Genomic DNA, 27,947 nt, shown 5'->3' with positions numbered 1-27,947 from the left:
AATATGAGGACACCTAGATATTTATACCTGAGGGGCAACTCCTTTCACATCCCTTTGTCTGCTCAAGGAGACGCCCCTTCAGGAAGTGTTTCCACACCCTTCTGTCTGTTGCAAGTATTGGCACCAACCCCATTGCTGTGTTTTACACCTGAAGTATCCTGCAGGATCTTGTATTTAGGTGCAAAGTTGAGTCTAGGCATCAAATGGAGCTGGTGTCTTATGTTAAGAAGAGGGAGGTTGTGTGTCTCTAGTGAATGAAACAAAGGCATTGAATTTACTATTACAGGAGTCATAGAAAAGCACTCAGGGATATGAGAGTAATTAGTGTTACTAATTATGTAAGTAATTATGAATATATGCAGCCTCTTCCAAGTAAATTATGGAAATATCTTTCCAGATAGATTCAGCCAATAATCACTGAATATGTAACACAGATATTTAGCTTTATATTAGTGCAACTATCAGGAATTATGTTCATCCAGGATTAGTGTTTTTAATTGTTTCGTTTTTGCTGTTTAAGCAGCGGATACAAATGAAGACAGTCAGGGCAGAGCCATTGAATTCACATTGACACACAAAAAAAGATTCACGCTGTAGTACTACTATGATAATACACATTTATTGTCACATTTACAACATATAAAATGGCACATATAAAAAATACATTTGTAAACGTTAAGAACTGCTTTGGTACCATAGCTTGTGATACAGTGATCTTGTGCATTTTAATTGCTACAGAAAATTACAATGTGTTGTTTTAAATGGTGGAATAAGTATTGAAAGTTGAAACATCGTGTAAGTGAATGTTATGTAGTACAACAGAAGACTTAAAAGCATCATCATTTTTACATGTACACGTATGGCTAGCTAGGTTTCTTGAGTACAGTAGCCCTTCATATCAGCAAGCAACAACAGCTGCGAGACAAAAATCTGTCTATATGTCTATATACAAAGGCACTCAAGTGCCATCTTGTGCTATGGCAGTGATATGCTGTGTTTAATATTTTCACTTGTGAGAGTCACCTGTCATCACAGAAACTGATTTATTATAACAGCCACATATTTAAGTGAAAAGTTGATTCTCAGTTTTATTCTACGTTTATTGTATTTTTTTTTTCTTCATTATGAATATCCACATTTTTCTAAATAAAGTGCAAATCTGGCACAAAACTATGAAATAAACCTACATAAGACAAGTCAAAAATTCACAAATGACGCACAAATACATTTCATATAGTTCTCACAAAAAAAAAGAAAGAAAAGAAGGAAACAGGTAGCCTCCAAATGGCACATGGAGCTAAAAAGAAAGTATTTATCGTAATAAAACAGTGCACGTAGAATCTGTCTGCATTTCGGGTCCTTTTACAAAACAATACAGTGAAAACAGTTGTTGGTCGTACTTAAGGTAAAAAAAAAAAAAAATTCAATTCAATTTAATGCCAATGATTCCAACTAATGTGTTCATGTTTGGACGGTATTTTGATTTCATGTGTATAAATGTGTTTGTTTTTATTGTTGTGCAAATCATTTCGTGTTTGTAAAACTAAGAAAATGAGCCGCTTTTCTAAAAATTGACACTTTTTGTGAACCATAAAGGGATAATGTGGTAAAAAAATATAGCTAAATGTAATTAAAAAAGCTCACATCTCATAAGGCCTTATAAGTCTCTGGCTACAATGAAAAATACAGTAAACACATTTTTACTTACTTTAAGCTGATGCTATAGGAAGGTCATGTGAGTACCGTATTTATATTGTAGCAAGCTTCCAATAAATGGATGATAACATCTTGCTCATTTCTGACCATTTTGTAGTTTCAGAGGTACTAAGTGTAATACAAAATCTCAAAGAAGGGAAGGGCATAACCTTTTGAGTGCTTAGTGGAAATACAAAGATTGCCTTCTCAGTCTCAATTTTGCTACATTCTACTTTAGTCATGTATATTTTTTTTCAGGCATGTTTGAAGAAAAGAATTCCCAGAAAAGAGCTCGTTTTTGTCAGGGTTTCAGGCTACAGGAAGCTGTCTTCTACCTCGGGCGTCCCCGAAGAGCCCAGCAGAGCGTCTCTCTCACTGGTCTCCTCCAGCCTGTCCTCCTCTGGAAGAGTGTCAGCCGTGTCCTGCGACATGGAGTCGGTCTCCTCTTCAAGAGCCAGAGAGCTGAAGGCAGGAAAATAAAACACAACTTCACACTGTGCACTCAGTCATATATGAGTCACAGAAGGACACACCATAGTCAGTATTTATTAATGTCTCTTTGTGGCGCTGGTCCTGTTCTTCCCTATTTTTTTTTTTTTCATCCTTCCTCCCAGCAACCACAAGTCATATTTAACTCAAAAATGAAACGACTGACTCATTTTGAGAACATTTAATGAAAACGTGTTTTGCTTTAAAAAATACTTCATTAAAAGTATTTCTAATGCAGTTCTTCTTTGAGTACTCCCTTTGTACAAGTTGGATCTATCACACGTGAGCACATTGAGGTGTTTTAGGGAGTTTAGAGTGTCCTACTGAATCAAAGTAACCAAAGACGTCAGGGCACATGGTCAGACAGACCCAGAGTTCAACTCAGCCAGCTACAGCTAGAGTACTTAAGGTAACTGCAATTTCTGTCATGTACTGTACAGTGACACATATAGGCCATTAGTACAACCGGATGTATGGTTTGGTCATTAATCTAAGTCAGAAAATATGTCGTAACCAGAGTTTGATCTAATTTTATGAGGTTTAAAAGTACTGTACTCTCCCAGCCTTGATTCTCTTACCGCAAACAGTGACAGGTGTCTCATATGGCACGTACACACAAATGAGCTTTGGTTGAACTGTAGTTTTCAGTATTCTTCTCTGTGTTGTTGCTGTGGCTGCTTTGAAATACAGTATGCCGGTGTTCATGTTTGCTGTCTGCTAGTGAGACACTATAAAATTCAGGTCATCAAATACCGACACTATTTATTTGACTTTGCTCTGAGAAATCTTTGTTTGTTTCGATTTACCATAACTAACCAAAATAATTAGTCAATTTGTCAATCTTCTAATTAAGTTATTGTTTCAGCTCGAGCCATATTTTCTACTTTTCTTACTTTTTTTACAATGTAAAGAAAATTGTAAGGATGACTGTTACTGACTGGCCCATGTAATAGATATGTCCTGTTTTGATTTTCATATGCTGCCCGATGTGTCCATAAGAGCTGACATCAGTCTGTGACCCTGGACCAACAGCGCTTCTCTGTTTTCTCTTATAAAGGGGCTAAAGACCTCAAACCACAATGTTAAAGGTACGATCTATGATCCAAGTGTAAGCAAACGGATCACCAGACTGACAAAATTCTAAACATAAAGTTGGAATCTGCTATCGCTCCCAAACCGGGCAGGCCTCTTCACAAATCTAATACTAAACATCAACTAAATCCAAGTTAAATATGTTTTCTGAAAAAAAACTTTGATTATATGTGTAAATATATCTGGATTTTGTACAGCCAAACATTTATTTGGTCTTTAAAGCTACCTTTGCTTGGCTGCTGTTTATATATGCTATAAAAACATGTCTCCATGTCAGCCTCCATAATGCTGCTATTGTCTCAGCTCAACATCTGGATGAGTGGGTGTGTGGTGGAAAAAACACTGCTCTTGTTAACCAAATACATCCTCATCTTTCTTGCAACCCCAGCATTTGGCACACATCTGCAGCATCTTTTTCAGCCTCTCTGTACCTTGCAGGGCGTTCTGATGGCACGTCAGTGAAAACCTCCTCCGGCTTGGGGTCTGGGATGGGAATGATGTATTCGTTGTATGAAGGTATGACTTCCTGTGCATCTGCCTCTTGTCTGAATTCTCCAGGGTTTGGGCTCTGGTTGTAGGGGTCCTGGGGGAAGGAGAGGGTGCCAGAAGATGGGGAGCCGAATGCTGGGTTGGCGATTGGAAAGGGCGAGGAAAGACGGGGTTTGGTGCGGGCGACTGCTGGGTGGTCACTCTTCAGGAAGTTGTCATTGACTTGGTTGTATCTCTGTTATCAGGAGATAATATGTTTCATTATTTGAGTGAGGAATCAAACTGGACAGTATGTCTACTATGTGAACAAGATCAGTACACATCTTCACACTATTCAAGCCCAGTACAATATTTCTGCAGACTGATCATATTCTACTGACTTGCCTGTTAATGCCGTAGAAAAGTGTAAATTTGTTTAACTAATTGTATCTTAAATCATTATATTATCCATCCATTTTCTGTAACTGCTTATCCTCATCAGGGTCGTGGGGGCTGGAGCCTAACCCAGCTGACTTTGGGCAAGAAGCGGGTGACAAGTCACCAGTTCATCACAGGGCACATAGAGACAAACACCACACCTACGGACAATTAACCTATTAAATGCATGTCTTCGGACTGTAGAAGGAAGCCGGAGTATGTGGAGACTGTGAGGCAACAGTGCTAAACACTGCAGCACTGTGCCACTCCATCTTATCTCATTATTACCTTAAATCATATTTTTAAGAGGGACAATATCATGCACTTTATATACAACATTCAACACTAAAAGGTTATCTAACAAGCACAAGAGAGTATTACTTAGATCAGTTACCCACATACAAGTAATAACACTTCAGTGTAAAAATACTCTATTGAAAGCCAGAGTCATGCATTTAAGTACCTACCGAGTGCCTAACTACGTAGTATATATTTTTTCTTTCCTGTTTGTTCATATGTTTTGTTAGAAACATCTGAATCTGCAAAGTAACATACAAGTATGTCAAGACTGTTACTCTCCACCACTGTCATCTACATAGTTAAGCAGTGCTGATGAGTCCTGGTTCAGTTAGAGGTTCAGTATCAATGATTACCAGGCCTCTAACCAGCCACTAGAGGGAAGACAGGCTGACTATGAGTGAATAAATGAATCGGTAGACTTATTTATTATCTGGAAATCAGGAATATGTAGTATAGTGTTGCAAGCTCCAATCTCACAGTTTAAGACGGCACTGATGTATAAATAAAGTACCTTTTTATAGCTGTCTGCCAACATATTTCCAACACTGTGGACCAGAAAGGAGAACTCAGGCCTTTTCTCAAACTTCTCGTCCCAGCACTTCTTCATGATCTCATAACTGCAACATAAACAACACAAAATTAATGAATTAATTCCTCATTCCACATTTTCATGTACTGGAGAGGTAACATTATTGGAAAGATCAGAGCGAGACTCACACTTCATCAGAGGCGTGGGTGGGTTTGGCCATTCGGTAGCCTCTCTTCAAAGCGCTGTAGAACAACTCATTCATAGGCAAATCAGGATAGGGGGTTCCTCCTGCAGAGAGCATTTCGAATCATTTAAACCCAGAAATCAGACACAGGCTATATATCTAATCTAGATCAATATGTAAGCTATAAATATAAACTAGGATAAATCATAAATCTGAAGTCATGCTCACTTTAAAACATCAAGACAGTGTAAAAAAAAAATGTATCTGAAGATCTGAATGGTCTGATTGTAGTGGTATGAGGCACCACTGCCACATTGAACATGAACTTGCTGCACATCACGTTTTTGCTGTGTGAGTGGGGTGCTCTCCTTTTTTCTTTTGGATTTCACCTTCTCCCCATTTTGACCCCTCTTCCGATCAGTAAGCCTCAGCCAGTATCCCACCTTTTCTTTTGTCGGGCCTCCTTCTCCTTTTTGTTTTATCATGCCAAACACTTGTCCATTTTAAACAATAAACTTTTGTATGTGATCATTGAACTCCGTCTCCTGCCCTCCCTGAGTAAACGAACCTGAGTGTCCTTTAGTAGGTGGTAGTTTAATCCTAGTATGGGTCCTTGGGCCCTAACCCAAGGTGGCGTTGTTGGTATTAAATATATAACAAAGTAATCACCCCGTGTTGCCACATAATAGTGTCAGACTAAGAAAGGGAAGCACAGAGAATCTTTGGTTATCACTTACAGAGGCTGGATTGTGAGCTTGTTTTTCTCCACCAGGCCTTACACTACATGCAATAAACTCTCCTTTGTTTTCATAAAAGTTTCAGAAATTCATGGGAAGAGGCGAAAAAAAAAAAGAGCTCACAATACCCTGAGCAAGGAAACGCTAATTTCAAAGCTTGACTGCGCCTAATAAGATTTTGACCTCATATGAGGCTTCAAAAAAACAGTATGTACTTGCAACCAGACTCAAATTAGCTTAAGCTTTGCATACACAAGTTTATTTTATTTGGTCATTTTAGATACCCAGAAACATATTTTCATAATTTACAGTCTACAGAAGTCCTGAAGTGTGTTTGTGACTTCTAAAATTAGATGAATCAAGCAGGTGAAACTGCCACAATATGACCTATATAAGCAATTAAAAAGATGAATCCCTCTTCTGTATAAATCTGTTCTGGTTTAGATGAATGGCTTTTTTTTCTGTGTTTGTGTGTTTTGACTAACCCAGTGTGAAAATCTCCCAAAGAAGAATGCCGTATGACCACACATCGCTCAGGGTGGTGTACAAATTATGGAAAATGCTTTCTGGTGCCATCCACTTCAAGGGCAGGAAAGTCTGAATGAAATTAAAAAATAGAAACAAAGAGTTATTAGACAACGGGTTAAGTATCCAGTTACTTGTTTCATTAGATTATATTAATTTGGTTGCTTTGCTCCTTGCAAATGCTTAGGGTTGTTTTGTGTGTGTGTGTGTTTTTTTTTGTTTTTTTTAATCCTTGATCTGTGCAATGATATTGCCACTTACGCTGCCTTTGGAGATGTAGTTGGAGTCATGCATGATGTCTCTGGCCAAGCCAAAGTCACAGATCTTCACCAGTTTACCCTCACAGATCAACACATTTCTGGCAGCGAGGTCACGATGGACACACTGTGGTGTGATAAAATTAAATCAAATCAAATATATAAGCTATGAAGTTGTTGAAAATAATAACAAGACCAGGCTAACTGTTTGCAGTCTTCATGGAAAGTTAACAGGCTACACACTGTAGCTTCATATTTGGCATACAAACAAAAATGTTTGCTCTTCTAAGGAACTTTCCTTTAAATGGAAACAAATTCACAGAATCCTGAAGCTTGAGTCAAATATGACTAACAACACATGACTAATCTTGATATCCTACATTCTTGGAGGCAAGGAACTCCATTCCCTTCGCCACTTGGTAGCTGAAGCCCAAAAGATCGTCATAGGTAAGAATAGGAGAGTCACCGATGACCAGGTCCAATCTGCCTCCACCTGAATGACAAAGTGAAATGACAAACGTAAGAAGAAGAGGAGGTGAGCAGCATCTGATGAAAGAAGACATTGTCTTGTTGTTGGGGAAACTCCTGCTGTCCTGTGACTGCATGAGTTGAAAAGAGGCTCAGGCCCTTCTTATGCTGCAACATTTGCTTGTACATTCGCTCTGGTTTCTGATCAAAAAGCAAAACAGTCATTGATTCAAAAGGCTAAACCAATTAATCTGTTCATGTTTCATTACACTATTTTAATTTCACTGACTAAAAAGAGCACTTTTTCACACAAGGGAGTTCCTCTACTGTGAGCAACACAAAGCTAGTTACTGACTGGCTTCACATCGTACAGTGTGTCTCGTTCTTCTTTGTTTCCTGTGTCCTGTATGCTCGATTCGTTACACTTGTTTTCAATTACAACACTGAAAAATGAATTACTGTTAATATAGACACACACGTGGCTCAAATCAAACCTTGTTCCTGATAGATGTCCTGCTGGTAGGGAGATTCGTACGGAGAGGGCTGGATGTCTGCGTACTTGATGCTGTCCATCTGCTCCTGCATGGGCACGTAGATCGACGGCTCATCTTTACTCATGTCCATGTATCCTCCGTCACTCTCACTTCCAAAAGACACGTAGCTGGAGAGAAACACAGAGTGTGAAAATCTACTCAGACTCACCTAAATCCATATTTAATCATATTTCTTCATCATATCAAACTTCATGATCATGTTTTTGTGTAGTTCTTCTCACCCTTTCCTCTGGCTGAGCGGAGTGCTTCCTCCAGAGATGAGGCAGCCGTCGTCTTGGTTCTTCTCAGCGTAGTACTGCAGGAGGCTGTGCTTGTTCCTGTGCAGGTAGTCCACCAGGTCGCCATAGCGACAGTACTCAGTCACCAGGTATAGAGGGCCTGATTGGTGGAAGGAGAATTTGGGATTTAGTAAACACTAATAAAACAACAAGTACAGGCGGTGCACATTACACACAAGAAATATATGAAGTTAGCAAAATATTTAATAGAAGCCTTTGATGTTATAACTATAAGTCATAATAAAATGAGAAAACATTTCCAATGAAATGGTCAAGGTTAGTTGCTATTTTATTTTAATTCTATTTTTTATTATTTTTATTAATTACTTAAATGACATTGTATAAGGTAAGTTGTTGATCAATATAAGGGTACTAATTGTACTTCTTCATGTTCGTTTTTATATATAAGGGTACTAATTGTACTTCTTCATGTTCGTTTTTATATATAAATGATCTAGTTTTAACAGCAATATTTAAATAAAGTTACTTTTGTGAGTTATTAAACATTGTATAATTGTAAACTGTGCACTGCTATTAAATTTGTAACTAACATTTACTGGTAAATAAATAAACCGGTCAAAACAGTTTAAATCATGTATAGGTGTGCATATTAAGGGAAACTATTGATCATGTAATGAGCCACAAGATACAAAGTAACCCTAACCCTGACCTTAACTCTCTTCTAGTCCAAAAAGGACTAGAAGACAGCAGCTTTTCCACAATGTGTTTTTATCCGTGCTCCCTCTCTCTTCAACAACCACTGCAGCTACATGAATAGTTTTTCTCTTCACATGAAGTCATAACTGTCTTGCTTTCTTCTCTTACCCAAAATGCAAATATAGGACAGGTACATTTTTATCATACGTTAACATCTTTACATGATGAACTGATTATATGGGCTTAGCATTTTAAATAGTTAAACTAGATGAAGCAGGACTTCCAGCTAGACATACTGGAAACAAATAAACTGAGCAAGTCGGTAGACTTTATTATTATTTTTGTTATTTATCATCTGATTAATTGTTCTTAACTTGAATGTCATTTTTAGATTAGACAGAGGTCAGCCTCAGTTGGAGGTCACAAATATTGCATTCCCTTGCATTGCATTCTTGTTTTAGCATTGTTGTTTTAGCAGAGTTCACAGACAGATAAAGGAGACATGGAGCATATGTCGCCTGTGCGAACTGAACCACCAGGATAGTTTCCCTTAAAGAAAATGCTCACCACTGATATCCGGCTGCTGTTAATGCATAGACAAACTATAAAGCGACCTAATTACTATGTTAATTAGCACAGTATAGCACTAGTGCTCACCATGTTTGGTGCAAGCTCCAAGCAAGTTGACGATGTTGAGGTGAGGACCCAGGTGACTCATGATCTTCAACTCTGACATCAGAGCCTGAGTCTCACTCCTCCTGGCTGTGGCTGGATGGTGAGAAAGAGAAAGAGAGAGGGGGGGAGAGAGAACAAGAGAACTAAACATACTGAGATCAGGACACACTGCATCCTTGCCAAACTGCTCATTGACCAGTTGGCTGAAACTCGAACCAGGTTGGCAACCAAACTAAAGCTCAGCAGGCTGCTGCTCTCTCTGTGCTCACAGGAATATGGCTCCGGTGTCACAATATTTGACAGCTATACGCAATAGACTCACATGGTATTGTACTGTGTTTTTACATCGTATGTCTTACATTTCAACATTTTCACGGCCACTTTTGTGCTAGACTGGGAATGAGTGAGACCGTACGCAGTTGCCTCGACCACCCTGCCAAAGGCTCCTGATCCAAGAGTGCGACCTGAAACACAAAGAAAGGCTCAGTAGGACAGAGCGTGAATGGAGCACATGGTAGACATGAAAGTGAAAAAAAGAATTTCTTTTTTAAATTAGAACATTAAAACAAGTTTCTCTGGTGAGATTAGAAACTGGCAGGTTATAGCAAATGTCCCAGATCTTGCGCAGTGGTCTGACCATAGAGGGCCTGCGTGAGCTTGGGAAGCTTCCTGTTAGTAAGGAGCAGCTGACTACCAACAACTCATCATCAACAACAAAAGTTTTAAAAGAGCTTTAAAAATGAGATGGGCTTAGAGCCAAGAGGACAAGTTTAACAAAACTCACTTAGTATTCTATCCTCAACTACGCCCAGACGACCCAAACCACCCACAGCACTAAAGTCACCTGGTGATAGCTACATACTTATTTGTTTGCTCTTGTCTGAGCAACAAGAGGACTGCTGAATAGAAGTCTGTTTAAACTGAGTTATACTCACTTACTCTGTTATGTGAGCATGTTTTTAGTTACTACATTGAAGGACAGCAAAAAGTCAAAAAAGCAAATAATAAATTGATCAACAATAAAATGATGGAGCAATAAAAACCAATGAATGAATCATTCAATCAGTCATAAATGTCACATAAAATATGATGTAACCACAGCAATAACAAACTAAAAAGAAACTATATCTATATATATTTATTTAATTCACTTTGAATATGAATTATGTGTTAATAATATGTGTTAAACATATTAATTAAAGTTTAAATTATATATTTTAACTTAACTTATTGTCCTATCATCTGAAAATATGAATTATTTTATAGTAATTTTAGTATTTTCTGTAATTGTTACTTCAGTATTTGAAACTTATATGTTTACACAGATACAGTTTGTATTTATCTACTAATAAAACTGTCTTCACATTTCCACATTAACACGTCTCCGTACTGTCATCTGTCCCTGTTTGCCTGAGGACTCACCCAGCACCAGGTTGTCTCGTGGCATCTCCCAGGCCAGGTCATAGGGCAGGTGGATGGGGTCGACATAGATGTATTCATGGCCGTCCTGGCTCACAGACTCTATCACCTTCCATCTGATCTCATAACGAGGTTTCTGAGAACACAGAGGGAAAACACACACGAGTGAAACACCAAAACAAAAGTCTGATTTGAACCAAACTTTGTATTGATATGTGACTTGTGGAGAGAGCTAAGAATAAATAAATAAATAAATAAAAATACTTGGTGGTTTTACCTTCCTCCATACAGCAATGAGGATTATGATGGACATAATGATGATGGCAACTAAGGCCAGAACAGCAGCCAATACTGCCACCTGGGAGAACAGAGCTGCAACAAGAAAACAGACACAGAGCGTTAGCCAGAGAACAGAGAACAAGTTGTCTCAAATTCACAACAGACATAAAACTTCACTTTATTAACATGTGGGCAATCATTTTGTTAAGTAAGTGATAGACTGATATTTATAGCTGAGTAAAAATACACATAGTTTGTCTCGCCTTACTGTTTCTTGTACTGTGTTTCTAAAATACAAACTTTCAGACTTAAATCATGTTTTTAACAGACCACCACGTGTTTATTAGTTAAACCCAAATGTAGAATGTTTATTATTATTATCATGTTTTAACTATTTAACATTAAATTAATACAGTTAACATACATGTACACACAACATAATGCTCATAATGAAATGACTGTCTGAGATCACATGACACCTACTGCTGGACACCAGTTTGACGTCTCTCCTGTCGATGAGTCCTGCTTGGTTGCTTGTCTCACAGCGAACTGTGACCTGCTGGGGCTTGTGGAAGGTCACCTGGCTCCGTACCTGGCTGGTTTTTCGAGTCTCACTGAAGCTCACATTAGTTTTGATGCTCAGCACCTCTGGCTCTGGTATCAGAGACTGCCACATCGCTGTCTGGTTGTTGCACCTGCAGCGGAAAATGAGGTCAGCTGCTGGGATCACTTAATTCCCAGAGAAAGTAAAATAAATTTCTGTGTATGGTCAGCCCCCTAGTGTCTGCTACATGACAGTTCAGTGATGAATGGGTAGTGGTGTGACTTACTTGAGCATGCTGTCACAGCTGTACCACTGTATGGTCGGTGTTGGGACCCCCTCAGCCACGCAGGTCACCAAGTGTCTCTTCCCCGGGAGGTGGTGGTCTGTCAGGTCTTTAATCTGAGAGGGAACTACACACAGGGGGTGAAGCGGCCATTAATCATTGCTGACATGCATACAAACAATGTCTGTCCTTGATTTTTCTTATGCAAAAGCATTACTTTCAAAATGTCTAAGCCTCAACACCAGTACGCCAGTCTAAGAACTAAAAATGTACAAGAAACACCAAGTATGCTGTGAAAATTTTAAAACTTCTTAAAACAGCCTCTCACCTCGGACCTCCAGGTCAAAGGTCACTTCCTTTGTGTCGTCTCCATTTGTGACATGAACGGTGTAGAGGCCCTTCTGCTCCGTCCTCACCCTCACCAAGGTGAGAATAGAGACATACCTGAGAGACGTAATATGGACAAAAGGTGTGAAACTTAAAGGAATATGATTATTCACTGCTCTTCTCCACCAATATGCAACTGCTGATAGACATTTGATGTAAAGAGAGATCTGAGTGAAGGAAATAGGCAGCGGACCAAAGATTCTATTCAACATCTCTTTTTTTTATATGCAACAAACAAACAAACAGGAGATGAGCTCAGTAGATGATTCTCTACAGCCTGCATCAACCTTTTTTAGATACAGTATATCCACAGCTTATGGGAGTGAAGAAAAGAAGCACTGTGAGCTTTTCCCTTTTAGGTTTTCCCTGTCATTACACTATAAACTTCTTTATAAGCTCCTCTTAATTGTTTGCAAGTTCATTTTGCACAAGTGGATCAAAGACACCATGCCTAGTGTTATCCTTTGGTACAGAGAGGGGAAACAAACCCTCCCTGGGATGTCTTAAGAGGAAATGACTTGAATACTTACTTCCAGATCTGATTTTTAAAGGGTTATGTTGCTCCTGTAATTAAAACCCTGTTTGGCATTTTTTTCTGAAAGACATTTGTGAGTTGTGACAGGTATCTTGTGTTTATGGTTCCTGTTAGATGAATGATGGAGTCCTGCCCTCTGGAGAGTATTGTGTTTCTCTCTGTGGAGGCCTTATCTGGTGATGACTGACAAGAGCTAGACGCCTCCAGAGGCTGTCACCCTAACAGAGGTCCAGCGCTAATTGTTGAAATGTATCAACTCCTATAAGTATATTGCTTTACTATGTGTACAGAATAGTATTTATATGGTTGGAGGGCTCACTTGATCTCATGCTCTTGTCTGGTTGTGATGATTTTGTCTCCCTTTACGGTGGCGCCATCTTTGCTCCAGTACACCCGAGGGGGAGGGTAGGCTTCAATCTCCATTCTCAGCTCCACATTTTCTTGCAGCTTGGCTGAAATGTTTTGTTTCTGTGCAGGTTTCACATCCACAAAGCCACGCTCTGAGGAGGGAAAATAATACCATCAGCAACATGATTCACGTCACATGTCATACATTTGATCTAGTGTGCAAAAGGTACTAAATGTCTTCTTCTTCTTTCGGCTTTCGCAGTAGCAACACCCTGCAGGAGGTTGGGTCGAACTATACCCCGCCTGGGGATGGATATCTGATAATTCGTGTCTTTGGAATAGGATTTTAGATGTCCTTCCTGACACAACCCTCCTCATGCTTGGGAATGGCAATTCCCGGGTTCAGTGTCTTGCCCAAAGACACTTCGACATGCGGACCTGTGGAGGTGGGAATCGACAGCCAGTCCTGCGATCAATTGACTCAATCAACTCACTTTGATGTACTGAGGCACAGCCACCCCAAAGGATGTACGTAACATATTTAGTATATTGTAATAAAAAAAAACAAAAAACAAAAACGTCATACTTTTCCTGAAACAATCAGGGAACGCTACTTTAATATACGTATATGCAGCTTTTAACTAGAAATAGCAAACTTTGGAGTTGTGTTTCTGGCCAAGTCCAAGTTCAATATTCACTCTTTTTTTTTTCTTCTCCAATTTCTGAGAATTTGGCTCTTTAGCTGCTAAACGTTGCACTACTACTACTACTACTACTACCCTGCCTACTAGATAATAATGATGGGTACTGTGTGAGAACCAACATCCCAAGCTCCATATAATCCATAGTAAATAATAAATTAGATAGATTATATTAAAGTTACTTTACTGGATGGCAGACTAGAGACAGTATATTGTACTGCTGCAGCTGACCTCCTGTGGCCAGACGGTATCTGTCTTTTCCACTGAGATGTCCAGAAAGCACCAGTAAACTGTCCTAGTCTCCCTGGAGCATGGCGGTTCAAGTTATTCAAGGATACCATAAACATAACACACTTCGCTGCAGATAGAATAAGCATTTAAAGACCCAAAAGCATTCAACGACTGTCAAGAGGAGAACGGGGAAGAAAAGTTCATTGTGATGAATCTTGCTTTTATTGGCTCTCAGACTGCTGTTTGCAAGATCACATATTTGCTAAGGTGATAGATGTAATAGTTAAAACTGGTCAAAACTCAGTTACACAAACACTCTTGCGCACTTTGCGCAGTTTATTCCCAAAAGTCTAAATAAAATGGTTTGAAGCTCTGTTTTTCAAGGTATCACTGAGGGCATCCACACCATGTCGATGGTTTATTTCCCACTTTAAACAGAAATAAATAGAAATGACCTTCATTTCCTTTAAGAGAAACACCTTGCTCACCTTGACTTGCAAAGGTTTACATAATAAGTAGTCTTCTCTCTGTCAGTAAAACACAATAATAATTTATCCAGCATCAGTTTGTTTTAGTTTGCTGTGTTTGTGTGTGTGGGTTACTCTAACCGAGCACAGTGATGTTGACACTGGCAGACGCAGTCTGGTCTTGGACACTCTCTAGGACATGGCAGATGTATTTTCCACTGTGGGCCACCGTGGCACTGGGGAAGATCAGACAGGATCGCATGTTCATGGCAGACAGGACATCCGTCAGCGGACTGACATCCGCCTTGAAGAGAAGAGGGGAATAATAAGGATGTGACATTTATTGTCATGTTTAATATGATTAAAATGCATGATGCAGATTTTCTTCAGGAAAATAATATTTACTCTATTTAACCACATATTTGTGCGTGTTGACAACTGTCTGATCTGCAGGAAAGATCACATGATATGTTCAATCATAAAAATTAGGTAAAGCTGTCTCTTAACGTCAATATCTGCAGCAAACAAAGCTGAAACTTCACTGTGGAAATTTTCAGAATGATCCAAAAATGAACCCTAGAATAACCGATTATTACAATACCAACAATGTGTTGTGAGAAGAACTTCACAGGGGGATAAAAATTGAGGTGTGTCTCTACATCTTGATGCAATCTAGACTCAGTCATGAGGCCTGAAAGTGATCATGAAGGGAAAGCTGAACAAAAGCGCTTGTTCTGCTTCACTCCTACGCACCGCTGCATTGGGGAGATCCCAGGAAAAAAACACTAGTTCCACTCCGTGCACTGTGCAGTTTACTGTCAGCGGTTCACCCTGCTTCAGGACGGTCTTTGACGCATTGATGTAGGCGTCGATGGCCTCTGGGACTGAAACAGGAAGGGAGAGTGTGGGGTAGAGGAGGAGGTGGTTATGATTTATTAAAACAATATGTAAAACACTTTCTTTCACTACTAATTAATCATTGAACAAAAATAAGCCCTGAAATGAATATTTTTATCTGCTGAGCTGAACCTGCTAGCTATCTCCTGTAGTTCAGTCTCAGCAAAAAAAAAACAAAAGTAAAAAATATCCCTGGAAGAGCTCATGTAGTGTTCTAGCCAAACGATTGCACCATGAGACCAAAGGTCCAGCATTTACATCATAATCTCCTCACTGAAAATTGTCTGCACATACTCCAGTACCAAGTCACCGGAGAGTTGTAAGGTGACCAAAGCGATGTGATAATATGGGAATAATTTCTGCTTTTGGACTTGCACAGGCAACAAAGCCTGTAGATTATGCTGCAGAAATGTGATAGACATTTTATGGGTATTTTTATGGCGCTTAGACTCATTAACTTTAATAGTTTGGGTGTAGGCTGAGACTGAATTAAAGGGGGCCAACTTTGCATTTGTGGGTTCTCAGGGGTTCAAACAAACATGAGGGTGAGCCGATAATCACCACATTTTTATTTTGGGAAGAGCTGTTTTTCTACTTTTTAACCCATGCACCTACCGACAATACTGAAGACGTAGAAGGCCTGGGACTCTTTCACCTCGCCGTTCAGCTCTCCGCGACACACGTAGGTCCTGTCCTCCAGGGGTGCCTTGTAACCCTCACTAGGAACATAAAGCCCCCTGATGGGCAAATCAGTATCCCTCTCATACAGGGTGACATTGATGTTGGGATTGGTCACCACACAGGGGATGGTGGTCTCCTCACTGGTCTTTGTTACCATGCCATGGGACCTCTCTATGAACCACACATTGGGGTCTGTGGACAGAAACATCACTCGTTTGACTAAACTGCGGATTAAACAGTTCCATACTACATACTAATATATCTTTATATTCCCTGTTTTTACAGCTAGTAAACATAAAATGATATAATGAAGGCTCAGTTAAGCTGTAACTTTCACAAAAGGAGTACAAAATGTTTTCCCTTTGATTTAATACCAATCTTTCTGCCTTTTAAAGAACTCCCTGTAGCTTTTCTGACTGTAACTTTATAATTTTGTTTTTTGCAGCTATGCACTGTATTATGTATAGAATAGTAGTTTTTTAGTATGCACACTAACTTGCACACTGAGTTTGTTTAATTTTTTCACTTTACCAAAGTTAACACACTAAATACCTTAGATCTGATGCTGTTTGATGAATTTTATGCAATGTTCTCAGTAGTGAGTCAATCTAAATTAGTCTTTGACATCAGGCAGCTTTTACAAACTATATGACACTCAACAATTTATCTTAAGTAAACAAACTAGGCCTTACCTGGGACAAAAACAGCCACCTCCTTAATTTCTTCAGTGAGTTCATCAAAGCATTGGTACACCCCCGTATGCTTCCAGCTCACGTTCAACAAGGTCAAAACAGTGTCTGTGCTGCTGCTGTGGGCGACTTGGTAGCTTTCAGCACCGTTTTGAACTGATTCCACTTGGAAGTACGGCACATCGTCTCTCTTGAACTCCCATTTTGCGCCCTCTGAGCCGGAGCAGGTGAGGCTGAGAGAAGAGCCCTTGGCCAGGACGAGCTCTTTGTCATCAGGTGTGATCTTCAGACAGCACAACTCGGTGCAGAAATACAGGAGGGCTGCAGTTGACAAAACAAATAAAAAAGGGTCAGGTTGGAGGTCAAAGAGACAGCAGCATGAGGTCAGAGGTTAAAACAACAATACATGCCAGATCCTGTTCTATCTCTAAATGATGAAGGATATGAGTTGTCTGTGGTGGATATGTGGGAGGGTAATGATGCCTTGTCAGTGACAGATAAAGTGTCCCCTCAGTAAGCACAACTTTGTAAGGCATTCTTTTTAAATTCATCATATAAAGTTTCATTTGGATACATGCCTGAAAGCGTAAAATCCTCCTCTTAAGCTTGGCATCGTTCTATTCGCTTCCCTTGAAAAAGCACATGTGGTCCTATTACAGATTTGTTTGTTGAAATCGAGTTCTCACCTGTGACTGTGACTGTCAGATGGAGCCTCCTCATGGTGGAAACCTTCAATGCACTTTGTTCTGTAAAAAAACACAAGGGATAACAATGGTGATTGTCAATATTTCAAGACATACGGATCATTCAGTCCATGAAATATGCAATAAAGGTGGAAATAAAGTATAAATCTAGTTAGTTTTACCACAATTGACACAAAACACCACCACCAGTTAGCGTTTCTCCATAAGACTTTGTACCATAATGGATTGATTCCTGCGTTCATGAGCGCCAGCAGGTCAAGTGAGAGTTTAGAAAATAAATCACATTTCATGTCAGAACAATCCGTTTCTAAACAAAGTAAATGGCCTAAAACCTCGCTCTGCTCATAGTAAAGGACATAAACAAGAAGTATTTATATGTTGTTAAGCTGCTTGCTTTAATGGCTTGTGGACGACACGCAGGGTCTGAGGTGCAGATGCAGCTCACACTGGAGGTATTTGATGCCTCACTGCACCAGGACAGAGCGACAATGTCTGGCTCTTTTTGTTCCTGGTCCACCAGCATTCTGCCCACTAACAAATGGGTCACTGTGCGCAGCTTTGCAACACGCTCTTTGACAACAATGCTGCGTCCAAGCTATTCTAGAGCCGTGCTGAGCCATTAATTGGTTTTGGTGAAAACAAAAGTGGAAATGAGGGCATTCACATTCGCTGCTGACACAGGAGCATACTTAGGATTTTGAAAGGTTACCGTGGTTTTGCAATACTAGTGGGATTTGATGTTATATTTCAAAGTGATATCAACATCCCAGCATTTATTCAAGAGGTTTTGAGGTCAGATATGCCTAACACTTACGGTACCATCCTCCCATCCTCAAAATTAACCACTGTTAGTAAATTTCACTGCAAAGTAAGAAGGCATAAGCAAAGACTGAGGAGGGGAGGGATGGTTTGTTATTATGTTTGGGATGGGGGTTAAGGCCTGCAGCACACAGACGTCTGGAAACAGTTAAGGATGGATCACAGGCCTGTACGCAAAAGGGTGGGAAAGAGAGAGAGGGCGGAAGAGAGAGGCTTGGGAAGAGCGAGGGTGTAGGAGGAAGAGAAGGAGGGAGGCAGTGGAAAAATTGTGAAATCTATCTTGCGAAATCTTACCCCATTTTAACTCAGATATGCAATCCAATTTTACAATCTCTATTTTAGGAAATTGGACTCTTTATGCATTATGTAATAGAACATCTTATCTGAAACTACTTTTCTCTGTCTTTATTTATAAATTGAACATATCAGGCAACACGACCTTTAAAACTACATCTATTAAAAAAAGGATCAAAGTTCCAGATTTTTTTTTAATGGCTGTATTTTCAGGTATTAAAGAGATTGGCAGTGATGGTGTGAAGTTCCATGATTAACCCAAGGCCAGCTACTCAAACCAGATACACATTGTCTTCCTAAAATGAATTGCCTTTGGCACTTCCGCTCTCAAAACGAAAAGTTCTTGAGTTGCTCCAAAAACATGACTGGTCCATTTCCTCCCCAGCCTCCTGGTTCTAATAAAAAGACATGAAGGAGAGACAGAGAGAGAGCAAGAGGCAGCGAGAGAGAGAGAGAGAGATGCTTTTTTTTTTCTTGTGTCGTAGTTCATACACACACACACACACACACACACACACACACACACACACACACACACCATACACACACTTCCTAATAGCCACACAACACATGCACACTGCATGCACTTAAACACACAGACTATGCACACGCTGCATTACACCCAACCCACCCACAACTTCTTCATCCACTACACACACACACACACACAAACACACACACACACACACACACACACCATCACTGATGTTTGCGTACATTTCACATTCCCACAGTATTCCTCTAAAACTTTCCCAGGACCGCTGATACACTTGGGACCTTGCTGGTCATGGCGGCAGGAGCAGGGGGGTCACCTTATCCCCTGGGTGCTCCAGCAGCCAGCAGCAGGGGACCATCCACTGAGGAAGACATACATCAGCGCTTACGAGTTTCAGTAACCTCAGTGTCAGTGACGATGACTTTGAGCGACAACAGTTAAACGTGGTGACGCCAAAGGCATGTGTCACTTGGCACCATGAGGACTAACAAATGTTATTGTGACTGGCTGCTGATGCTATTTTTGAACTAAAACAAGCCATGGAGGCTACATTGGGGCTACTGCAGGGTACAGATTTACATCAGAGATCAAACAGCAGACACTGAAAAAGAATATTTGTGTGTTCAAATCTTATTTTAGTGTGTTCGAAAAGGATAGAAAAGTAACATTTGGCTACTGCAGCTCAGTGAGGTTTTATGTTGACTGTTAGGCAGCAGGGGACTCTGATCGGAGGTCAGGATCAGGACAAGGATCAGAGGACCAAAGGGAGCCAGAAGATCACTTCAAATAGAGTTCGGAGAGTGGCAAGATTTGGTGAGATTTAAGAAGATGCAACAGTGACATCAAAGTCGAAATCCTGGTGTGAGGAGACGCTTAAAGCTAGTTCTGTTGAAAACATCGCTTATTTCTCTCCAGGTCAGGTCTTTTAAGAAAGTTAACATATAAAAATATGAAGTGTTAAAAGGGTCAGGACATGAGTGAATCTGCCAAGAAGGTTTGGCAGCATATCAGTGACATTGTTTCAAGCTTAATAAAAACACTTGGTAGCGGTTTGACCCCTTAAGCAGAAAGAAGCTCTTTGTTTGAACCACACAGACAACAGAGTGGTCTTTGAGACAATTTACAGTAAAATACATCCATGATATCCACAAGTCAACTCAAGTCAAGTGCTTCTCAGCCTGAGGATGAGATCTTGCAGAGGGTCTTAAAGATGATTTAAAGGATCTGAAAGACATTTTTTCAACGAAGATGTTTATTGTTGTCTTTTTAATCTTTGAAATGGGATACTCCAATCCTGGAGGTCTGAAAAAAACAAACAGTGTTTATGTAAGTGATGGCACAGTAATCACTATGTTATGGGATAAACTGTTATCCCACTGTATGACTTTTCCCACAGATGCTGGGAATCTGGTGGCTGATTGACCCTTGCCAGTTTTTATAAACAACCCTGCTACACTCAAAGTGTCACCAGCTAATGAGGAAGAATGCTAAAATCGACCTCAGCGGGATGAACGCAGCCCACGCACAGCCTCAGTCCCACAGCAACGTGTAATCCCACCTCTGGGATTATCTATACATACTGTGGCTGCATGTTTTATTTAAACATCTGGCAGTGATGAAGCAGTCCTGGATGAGGTGGGAACTGCTTTGTGAACCACATTTGCTGCCAATTGTTTGGTTGAGTGTGTCCCAAGAGTGGAAAGGTTGCATTTACAAAAAGGGGGGAAAAAAAGTGTAATCTATTAAAAAAAAGAGAGAAAGATGTCCAAAAAGCCTCCAAAAGTGCAGCTGGAGAGCTTTGACTTCCTGTATGGGGAAATTTTCTGGTCTTGTGTGGGTGTAAGGCAGTGATGCATCAATGACACAGCAGACCACCGCAACCTCTAAGCAAATACTCTTGGAAACAACAAGAGATACCACAATGAGAAGAGAACAAACTGCACATAATGAATCTTCTACAAAGACAGAAACTGCTTTAAATAACAAGCTGCACAGAAAAAAATGTAAATCGCAATCAGAAATGAGGAAAAACAAAACCAAGGGGCAAAGAAAGAGATTTAAAAAAAACAATGAACGTGCAAAAAGAGACCACGTAGACCAATGACAAAGCATGACAAACTGTCAACACACCGCAAGAACACTGCACACAGGATCAGACAGTGGAAAAGACAGCAAAGGCAGCATGCAGACATACAGAATACAATTTATGGGAAACACCACATCAAAGTTTAGAGTGGGACGGCAGAAGGAGCGCGCACAGTCTTACATCACAGACAGTGATGTTTACTCTGCTGAAGTGTACAGGAAGCTGTGATCTGCAAAACAAACATCTCCAATTTCGCGGTCACTTCTGTTTCCAATGCAAACAATTATAGCTCAGATAAGACATACTATGAACTGGCACTTTATTAGGACATGCACTAAATCATGTCACTAGAATAGCCACAACGCAGAATAAATTTACACACCATGCTCGTCTTTTTTCGTTTTTAGAAGGATGTCAGGTTTTCTTGACATATCTCTGAACAGACAGACTTTGGCGAGCTCTGTGGGAAAAAAATGACCCCGTGTGTCTTTGTTCAAACAAACCTCCATTTTTATCACTCGCCTTGGACAGACCTACCCCCCCTGAGGAAAACCTTCTGGTCCCTCGGCAGCAGACCCACGATGCACTGCTCCCGTCCCAGACGGCCTCACTGTCCACAAACGTGACTAACACACATGCCATATCAGCTGCAGGCTCTGCACTAAAAGGCAGTTTCATCTGGGACAGCACACATGTCATCAACATGCTGACAGAATATGTGAGTTCCTGTATGCAGGAAATGCTTAAAGGGGTATTTCACCACTTGAAAGATTGTCTTTTCATACAACTGAGCTGAGTGTGCAGTAGAAGAGACACAAAGATCTTTGGAAACTAGTGCTACATCACCAGTGAAAAACGGCCGTGACAATCCCTTCTGATCAAAAGGTAGAAAACCTACAACAATCAGTAAACCCTGTGGCTGGTGGGTGTATTGGGCGGTGCTTGGTTTTGTATTGTCAAAAATGTCGGCCTGATCACAAACTTTCTTGTAGAACAACTAAACAGTACACTAAAATATGTTCCTGGAAATATCTGAGGCAAGAAATAGTCAACGCCGTAACAGAATCTACATTCACATTTGATGAGCACTGCCTAGTTTGATGAACCGATTGTGAGTTTGAGTTTAGTGAGCTGGTGACTGTAAATGGTGACCCATCAGATTCAGTGACCTGCTTAGAAGAAGATGCTGCAATGAGATAATTTAATTAAAAGGCAGCCATTCTGTGTGTTTACAGCCTCATCACCGGTCCATGAAGATCGCATGTTTTTGTGTCTTCGGTGTTGTCAAAGTCACATGCTTTGCGATTTATTTGCTAATAGTGTTTCCATGATCTGAAAGACACCGGAATGCTCAATGGATCTGACGGGAGCTGCCGACTTAAGGCGATAATACGCAGTTGTTTTTGATACTACAAGCGACCACTTTTATATTACATACATGCATACATTTGATCTTTTGTTAACACCTTTAATGGAAACCTCTAACACTTTCTCCTGTCAGTCACAGTCAATCCAGACTGTGAGATCTATCTTACTTTCAGTACACTGAACCCGGACAAGAAGTTGCAGTTACACAGCTGGACTCAGGACTTTAAAAACATCTGAATCAGCCGAAAAAACTGCTTGTATCCTGTAACTTTAGAGCTTCAAGCTGCACCTAAGCCATCTCAAGTTTGCACGATCATTTTCTGGTGCAGTCTGAAACTCCCTCTGGTTTTTGTTCGGCTCAGCATTAGGACACAGTGACTGTGAGTGGTCTTGCCTCAGCGACCAAAGTGACTCTGTACTCGTGCTGAGGCAACACATGTTTGGGAAACTGTGGGTCTTGGTTTGCTCCCTTTCATACAGAGTTGTAAATGCTGTTTGTAGTGGTGGTGGGGGGATGTAAAGGGCTTCTGGGTAAAACTGATGGTTGTAGAATGACAGCCTTAGATGTGGCTTGTGTTTGATATCAGTTTAATGATCTAATTTTCTACTCATTCGGGAACTTAAATGAAGGAAAAGTGATTAAGATATCAAGAAACTAAAACAGCTGTTGTCATTGAAGTCATGTTGATTTTTCCCATTAACTTGGGCAGTAAATAGGCTATAATTCTGTGTGTGCTTTGTCCCAGCCAAAACTGTTTCTACTCATTGGGATCAGATACAGTATATTTGGTAGCATAAGCAGCACCACTTCCTGCCACCTTTTTCGTCTGAGGCCTCCCCTCCCATCTGCAGGGTACTACCCTCCTTTTTCCTGCACACCGTCCGTCCAACAAACACTTGAAGGTATAAGCCCACAACCTGCCCCGTGAGAAATGGAGGACGCCCACACATACTTCCAGCCCCTCCACTCTTACACACCCACACCCCCCACTAAAAGAAAGAAACAGAAACAGCTGAATACAATTAGGCCATATGGCTTTAAATTCCTCTCGTTTCCCTAAACACGATAATAATGCTAGAAAGGGGAAAAGGAGGGGAAAGGGACACAGAGAAGTATGATTGTGCAATTTTGGCATGTGCATGTGTTTTTGAAATTTGCAAAACAATCCTGAAATAGTTCTTTTGGGTGTCATTGTATATGCACAGGTATTCAGATCAGAAGACACTATAGCTCAATGACGTTAATAACAAATAACCAAAATAAAAACACATCAAATTCAGTCTCCATTTTCCACTATGGGCAATCTCCTGTATATTCTTATCTTAAAAACAAACAGGCGTTTTTTCTTTGTCTTCTCTCGCTGCACTGTATCGCCAATTCCAGCATGTTTTTGTTGGAGAGAACAGCACAAAATCCACAGAGATAAAGAGAGAGAGAGAAAGAGAGAGAGAGAGAGAGAGAGATGGAAGGTGATGCCTACCAAAACTTCCTGCTGAAAACCTGTATTTTTCTTAGGCAGCAAATTCAGAGAGGAAATAGTTATAGCTTTTTGATGTTGTACCTGAGTGGTAGAGGCAGGCAAATCGTTTGCTCAAGCAAAGGCAGTAAAATGAGCCCCTGAAAACTTTTGACTTAGTTTTGAGAAATACACTTACACAATCGAGTTAGACAAGAAGATTGTGTACATGCTTGTCATGCTCGGACTCTTGGTATGGATAAATATGAAGCTGTAGCCAGTTAGTTTAGCTTAGCACAAAGACTAGAAACTATAGTTCTGAGGTCTAAGAGGTGCTGGTAGATTTTCTCTATAGCATTAAATATTTATCACTAAATACACATCACTTAAGTTAAAGGTTCAGTGTGTAAAATTTAGTGGTAGAGTAGTGACAAGGTTTCAGATTGCAACCAATTAAAAACCCCTCATCTCTCCATGGTCGTGAAGAAAAATGACAGATTGTGTGTAGAGCCAGATTTGGTTTGTCCCTTCTGAGCTGCTCCCTCTGTAAATTTCTGTCCATAGACACTCTTAAATATTACACACTGGACCTTTAAATGTCATAAATATAACAGAAAAATATGATTTATTGTTTAATTATGTTTTTTATTCAGTGTTTAACAATCAATAACTAGTTTGTTGATTGTTGAAAGGGAACTTTAATCACCCAGTACAGTGAACAGTAAGTAGTAGTAGAGTAAAAAGTACAGCATGGACCATTGAAATACACAGCACCTATGCCGTACTTGAGTTAATTTACACCATATGTTCATATGTTTGGACAACTTCTCTGTAACATGTTTGAATATGACACTCTCTTTGCATTTTAAGCCTGATTTCCATCTGAACGTTTGGCATTATAACTCAAAAAGAAACATTTCCTCCAGGAGTCGTTCTTTAGGAGTGGCTGCGCTCTCTGACTGGAGATGAGATGCAGCTGCCTGTCAGCACAGTGTGAGTGGGTGGGAGGGAAAGAAGGAGGGAGCGAGGGGGGAGGCCAGATGGACAGGCAGCCGTACAGGATGCTGTATCGGAGCACCACTTAGTGCTCTTCATTAAAGCTGTATGGCTCAAATAAGAGTCTAAGTACAGCATTAAAGAAGCGGTGACCAATAGTACGGCACAAGAGTGATCGACTTACAAAGAAAGAACAGCTCAGCTCACAAGTATGAGTGATGAATTATGAATCAGCTAATAAGTGACTGCCACAGAGTGAGTCAGAAGCTGGTAGATTTAAATAAAAAAAGATAAATAGATACACTCATAATCATGTGATAATATGTCTGAGTGCTCTAAATTACTTTTTAAACTCTACACTTGATCCACATCTAAACAACGTCACACTAGTTTTCAGAGCACGGTTGCTGGACAGCTGTGTGTTCAGCTCACGGAGGATAAATCACAGAAGTGGACAGAATGAGATCAATGTGTTTCAAAACTTTCTGCTGAGCTCAAACTGTTACATATCGGCACATGTGAGCCAAATCAGACTCCTGGCATGTTTTCTGCATGGTCATAATGTGAAGCACATTTTCTCAGAGCTGCTGGCATGCAGAGAGCCCCGAGAGCCAGGAAACAGCTGATGACGAAGGATTAAGTGCGGGACAGGGGAATGGAGCCGAATGGGTCGCGCTGCATCATGGGCCGGGGAGAAGAGATACATACCAGCAGCCTGACGCACAGGGAGAAAAATCCCCACCACTCAGGAGACAAATTAAACTTCACTATGTTTTACACATCCATGCTATAAAGATTTGTGTTGAGTGTATCTACTGTTTTGAAGTTGCTGCTGCGAGATACTCAGCAGCAGTCATCCGGCTCAACTATGATATGAATGCAATACCTTCTAATACCGTTGATGGTAAAAGCATGACATGAATGCAAGTTTCCAACAGCTCATCTGTAACAACAGTACTAGACAATGCCTGGACCGAAATATCCACAGAGCCAGAGAACATCAAAGAAGTTCAAAAGGAAACTCCTTACTGTAGAGGAGTGAAACATCTGACACAAAAACACATGCCCACACGGTTTACAACTTGCGCTAATTCAGATGCCTCCATATCAAAAAGGTCATCTGTACACAGAAGATGGATGTGCAGCTAACCAAGCCAACAACTAAACACTGCAGCAGTCATACATAACGGGGAAGTGGGAAGGTTTTCAGGTGCAAAACATATGGTGGGATTAGAGTGAAAAGACGTGCATGCCACATGTGTCTCAGCTATGAAATAGCTCACATTGCAATAGTGTAACTCGTTCCAGGTACTAAAAACTTCTCCGGTGATGAATGCGAGGAGATGATTCAACCAATTGTTTATGTCTGCTCGGCTTTGAGTTCCTCAGACGAAACCAAATCACAGTTTTATGACAGATTTACATAAAAAAAAACACAAAAAAAAAAACGACAGAGGCATTAAGCTGAGTAAATTCAAGCTGGTATGTGTTATCACAAAAAAAGGAGATCCACGCGCAGTTATAGAGGATGCTGGTGACAGTGACTGATGCCATGTTTGATATCACTACATAGCTTTTCAATGAGCTTCTCCGTGTAGCTATGCAGGGAAGATTGATTCTGTTAGGACCATTCACAAGGGAGGAAAGAGACTGATGGTTTAGCGATGAGGACCGTCAGTTCACTCAGGGTGACTGGAAAAGGCTGTATAAACAAGCTCTTTAGCAGTGAAGCACAAAGTGGCGCATACAAACAACTTGTGCTATAAAGCCCAGTGTGTGTGTGAGCGAGACCCTGGGATACCTTGTCAAACGTATTCTCTTAGTGAGAAGATAAACATTGTTAAAGTTGCGCTATGTAAAGAGTGAAAAGGTGTCTATGTACAGAGATACAAGCCATCACCATGTTGATGTTTGAACAGGTTGCTCACGCTCTTTCACATTGTAATTCCTGTTGTGTACACGTTCAAGTATGTGGGTAACAAATACCACCTACATTCTCAACATGACAAAACGACACAAGCCTTAAACCCAGACATTTTGTTTGCAATTAAATCTGATTATTTTATCAGTTTAAATTAAAGGAAGTTATATGGACCAACAGTCCCCTGTTATAAGGATGAGGTGCATCCTTCCCTGTAATAGACAGCTATGAAATTGAAACTGTCACAGTGGGTTTCCCGTAAAGGGTAAGTGAATTTTCATCGCTTTGTCCAGTACATCTCCACTTCTGCCAACAGCTGCCAAGCAGCCGTGACTAAACGTAAAATCCCTGACGGTGACAGAGAAGTAAGACTCCTTACCTTCAGAGTGATCCTCGAAGCATTGACAAGTCTTTCCTCTCTCTCCAAAGAGGTTTTGCCGGACAGCAGTCGGTCTCCTCCTTCTGAAATCAGAGGAGGGATTTCCAGCTGGTTGTCTCTACAGGGGCTGCTGCCTCAGATGTATAGATCCCTCAGATGTTCAGAGTCTGAGGTTAATCTCTGCTGTCCCGGGAGCCCGCTGGAGGAGGTACCGCTCTGAGTCCGGCTGTTTGTTTAGTCAAATCACAGCACCACGGGGGTCTCCTCTCTCACACTCTGAAAAAGCCTGCCCACCGCTCCCAAAAGAGTGCTGTAAGTTTAAAAAGAAGTGTTCCCAGTAGAGACATGCGCACACACATACACACTGTTTTTCTGTCAGGTTCACACAGAGGAGAGAGTCAGTGGTCTGGCCCTGCTGAGGCTGGAGTAAGAGTGAGTTGAAGAGGAGGGTGGGAGTTGTGAAGGGGAGAAGCAGAGAGCAGAAAGCAATGGAGGGAAGTTTAAAAAAAAAGAAAAAAGAAGCAGTGAATGGAGAAAGAGAATAAACAGAGGGAGAAAACTTTCAAATACAGATCGGGTTCTGCTTGTTGTTCTTTGATAGCAGCTGAGAGGTCCCGAGC

The 27,947-nt window shown here is 40.6% G+C and overlaps 1 protein-coding gene across 1 annotated transcript; it reads right to left on the bottom strand.

The window, feature by feature from the left end:
* Positions 1–597: 597 nt before the first annotated feature.
* pdgfrb (platelet-derived growth factor receptor, beta polypeptide) lies at positions 598–27,818 on the bottom strand. The gene is made up of 23 exons (XM_019253770.2): positions 27,328–27,818; positions 17,494–17,553; positions 16,811–17,128; positions 16,053–16,310; positions 15,294–15,424; positions 14,682–14,844; positions 13,113–13,293; positions 12,200–12,315; positions 11,875–11,998; positions 11,528–11,739; positions 11,043–11,137; positions 10,769–10,901; positions 9,706–9,810; positions 9,329–9,439; positions 7,958–8,114; positions 7,677–7,843; positions 7,095–7,207; positions 6,719–6,841; positions 6,418–6,529; positions 5,200–5,299; positions 4,994–5,099; positions 3,708–4,000; positions 598–2,157 (listed from the first exon to the last, which is right to left on the bottom strand). Exons 2-23 carry the CDS (start codon positions 17,525–17,527, stop codon positions 2,010–2,012), a joined length of 3,300 nt encoding a protein of 1,099 aa, XP_019109315.2. The 5' UTR covers positions 17,528–17,553; positions 27,328–27,818; the 3' UTR covers positions 598–2,009.
* Positions 27,819–27,947: the final 129 nt, after the last annotated feature.

Source organism: Larimichthys crocea, chromosome I (assembly GCF_000972845.2).
Source record: "Larimichthys crocea isolate SSNF chromosome I, L_crocea_2.0, whole genome shotgun sequence".
NCBI lineage: Eukaryota > Metazoa > Chordata > Actinopteri > Sciaenidae > Larimichthys > Larimichthys crocea.
This window is presented reverse-complemented; position numbering and strand designations above follow the sequence as displayed.

Excerpts from the sequence above, each read along its gene's own strand:
- pdgfrb (XM_019253770.2), bottom strand. The coding sequence starts at position 17,527 with ATGAGGAGGCTCCATCTGACAGTCACAGTCACAG. Across the intron at positions 4,001-4,993 it reads TGGCAGACAGCTATAAAAAG|AGATACAACCAAGTCAATGA; the intron begins GTACTTTATTTA and ends TCCTGATAACAG. Across the intron at positions 2,158-3,707 it reads CCATCAGAACGCCCTGCAAG|CTCTCTGGCTCTTGAAGAGG; the intron begins GTACAGAGAGGC and ends TCCTGCCTTCAG.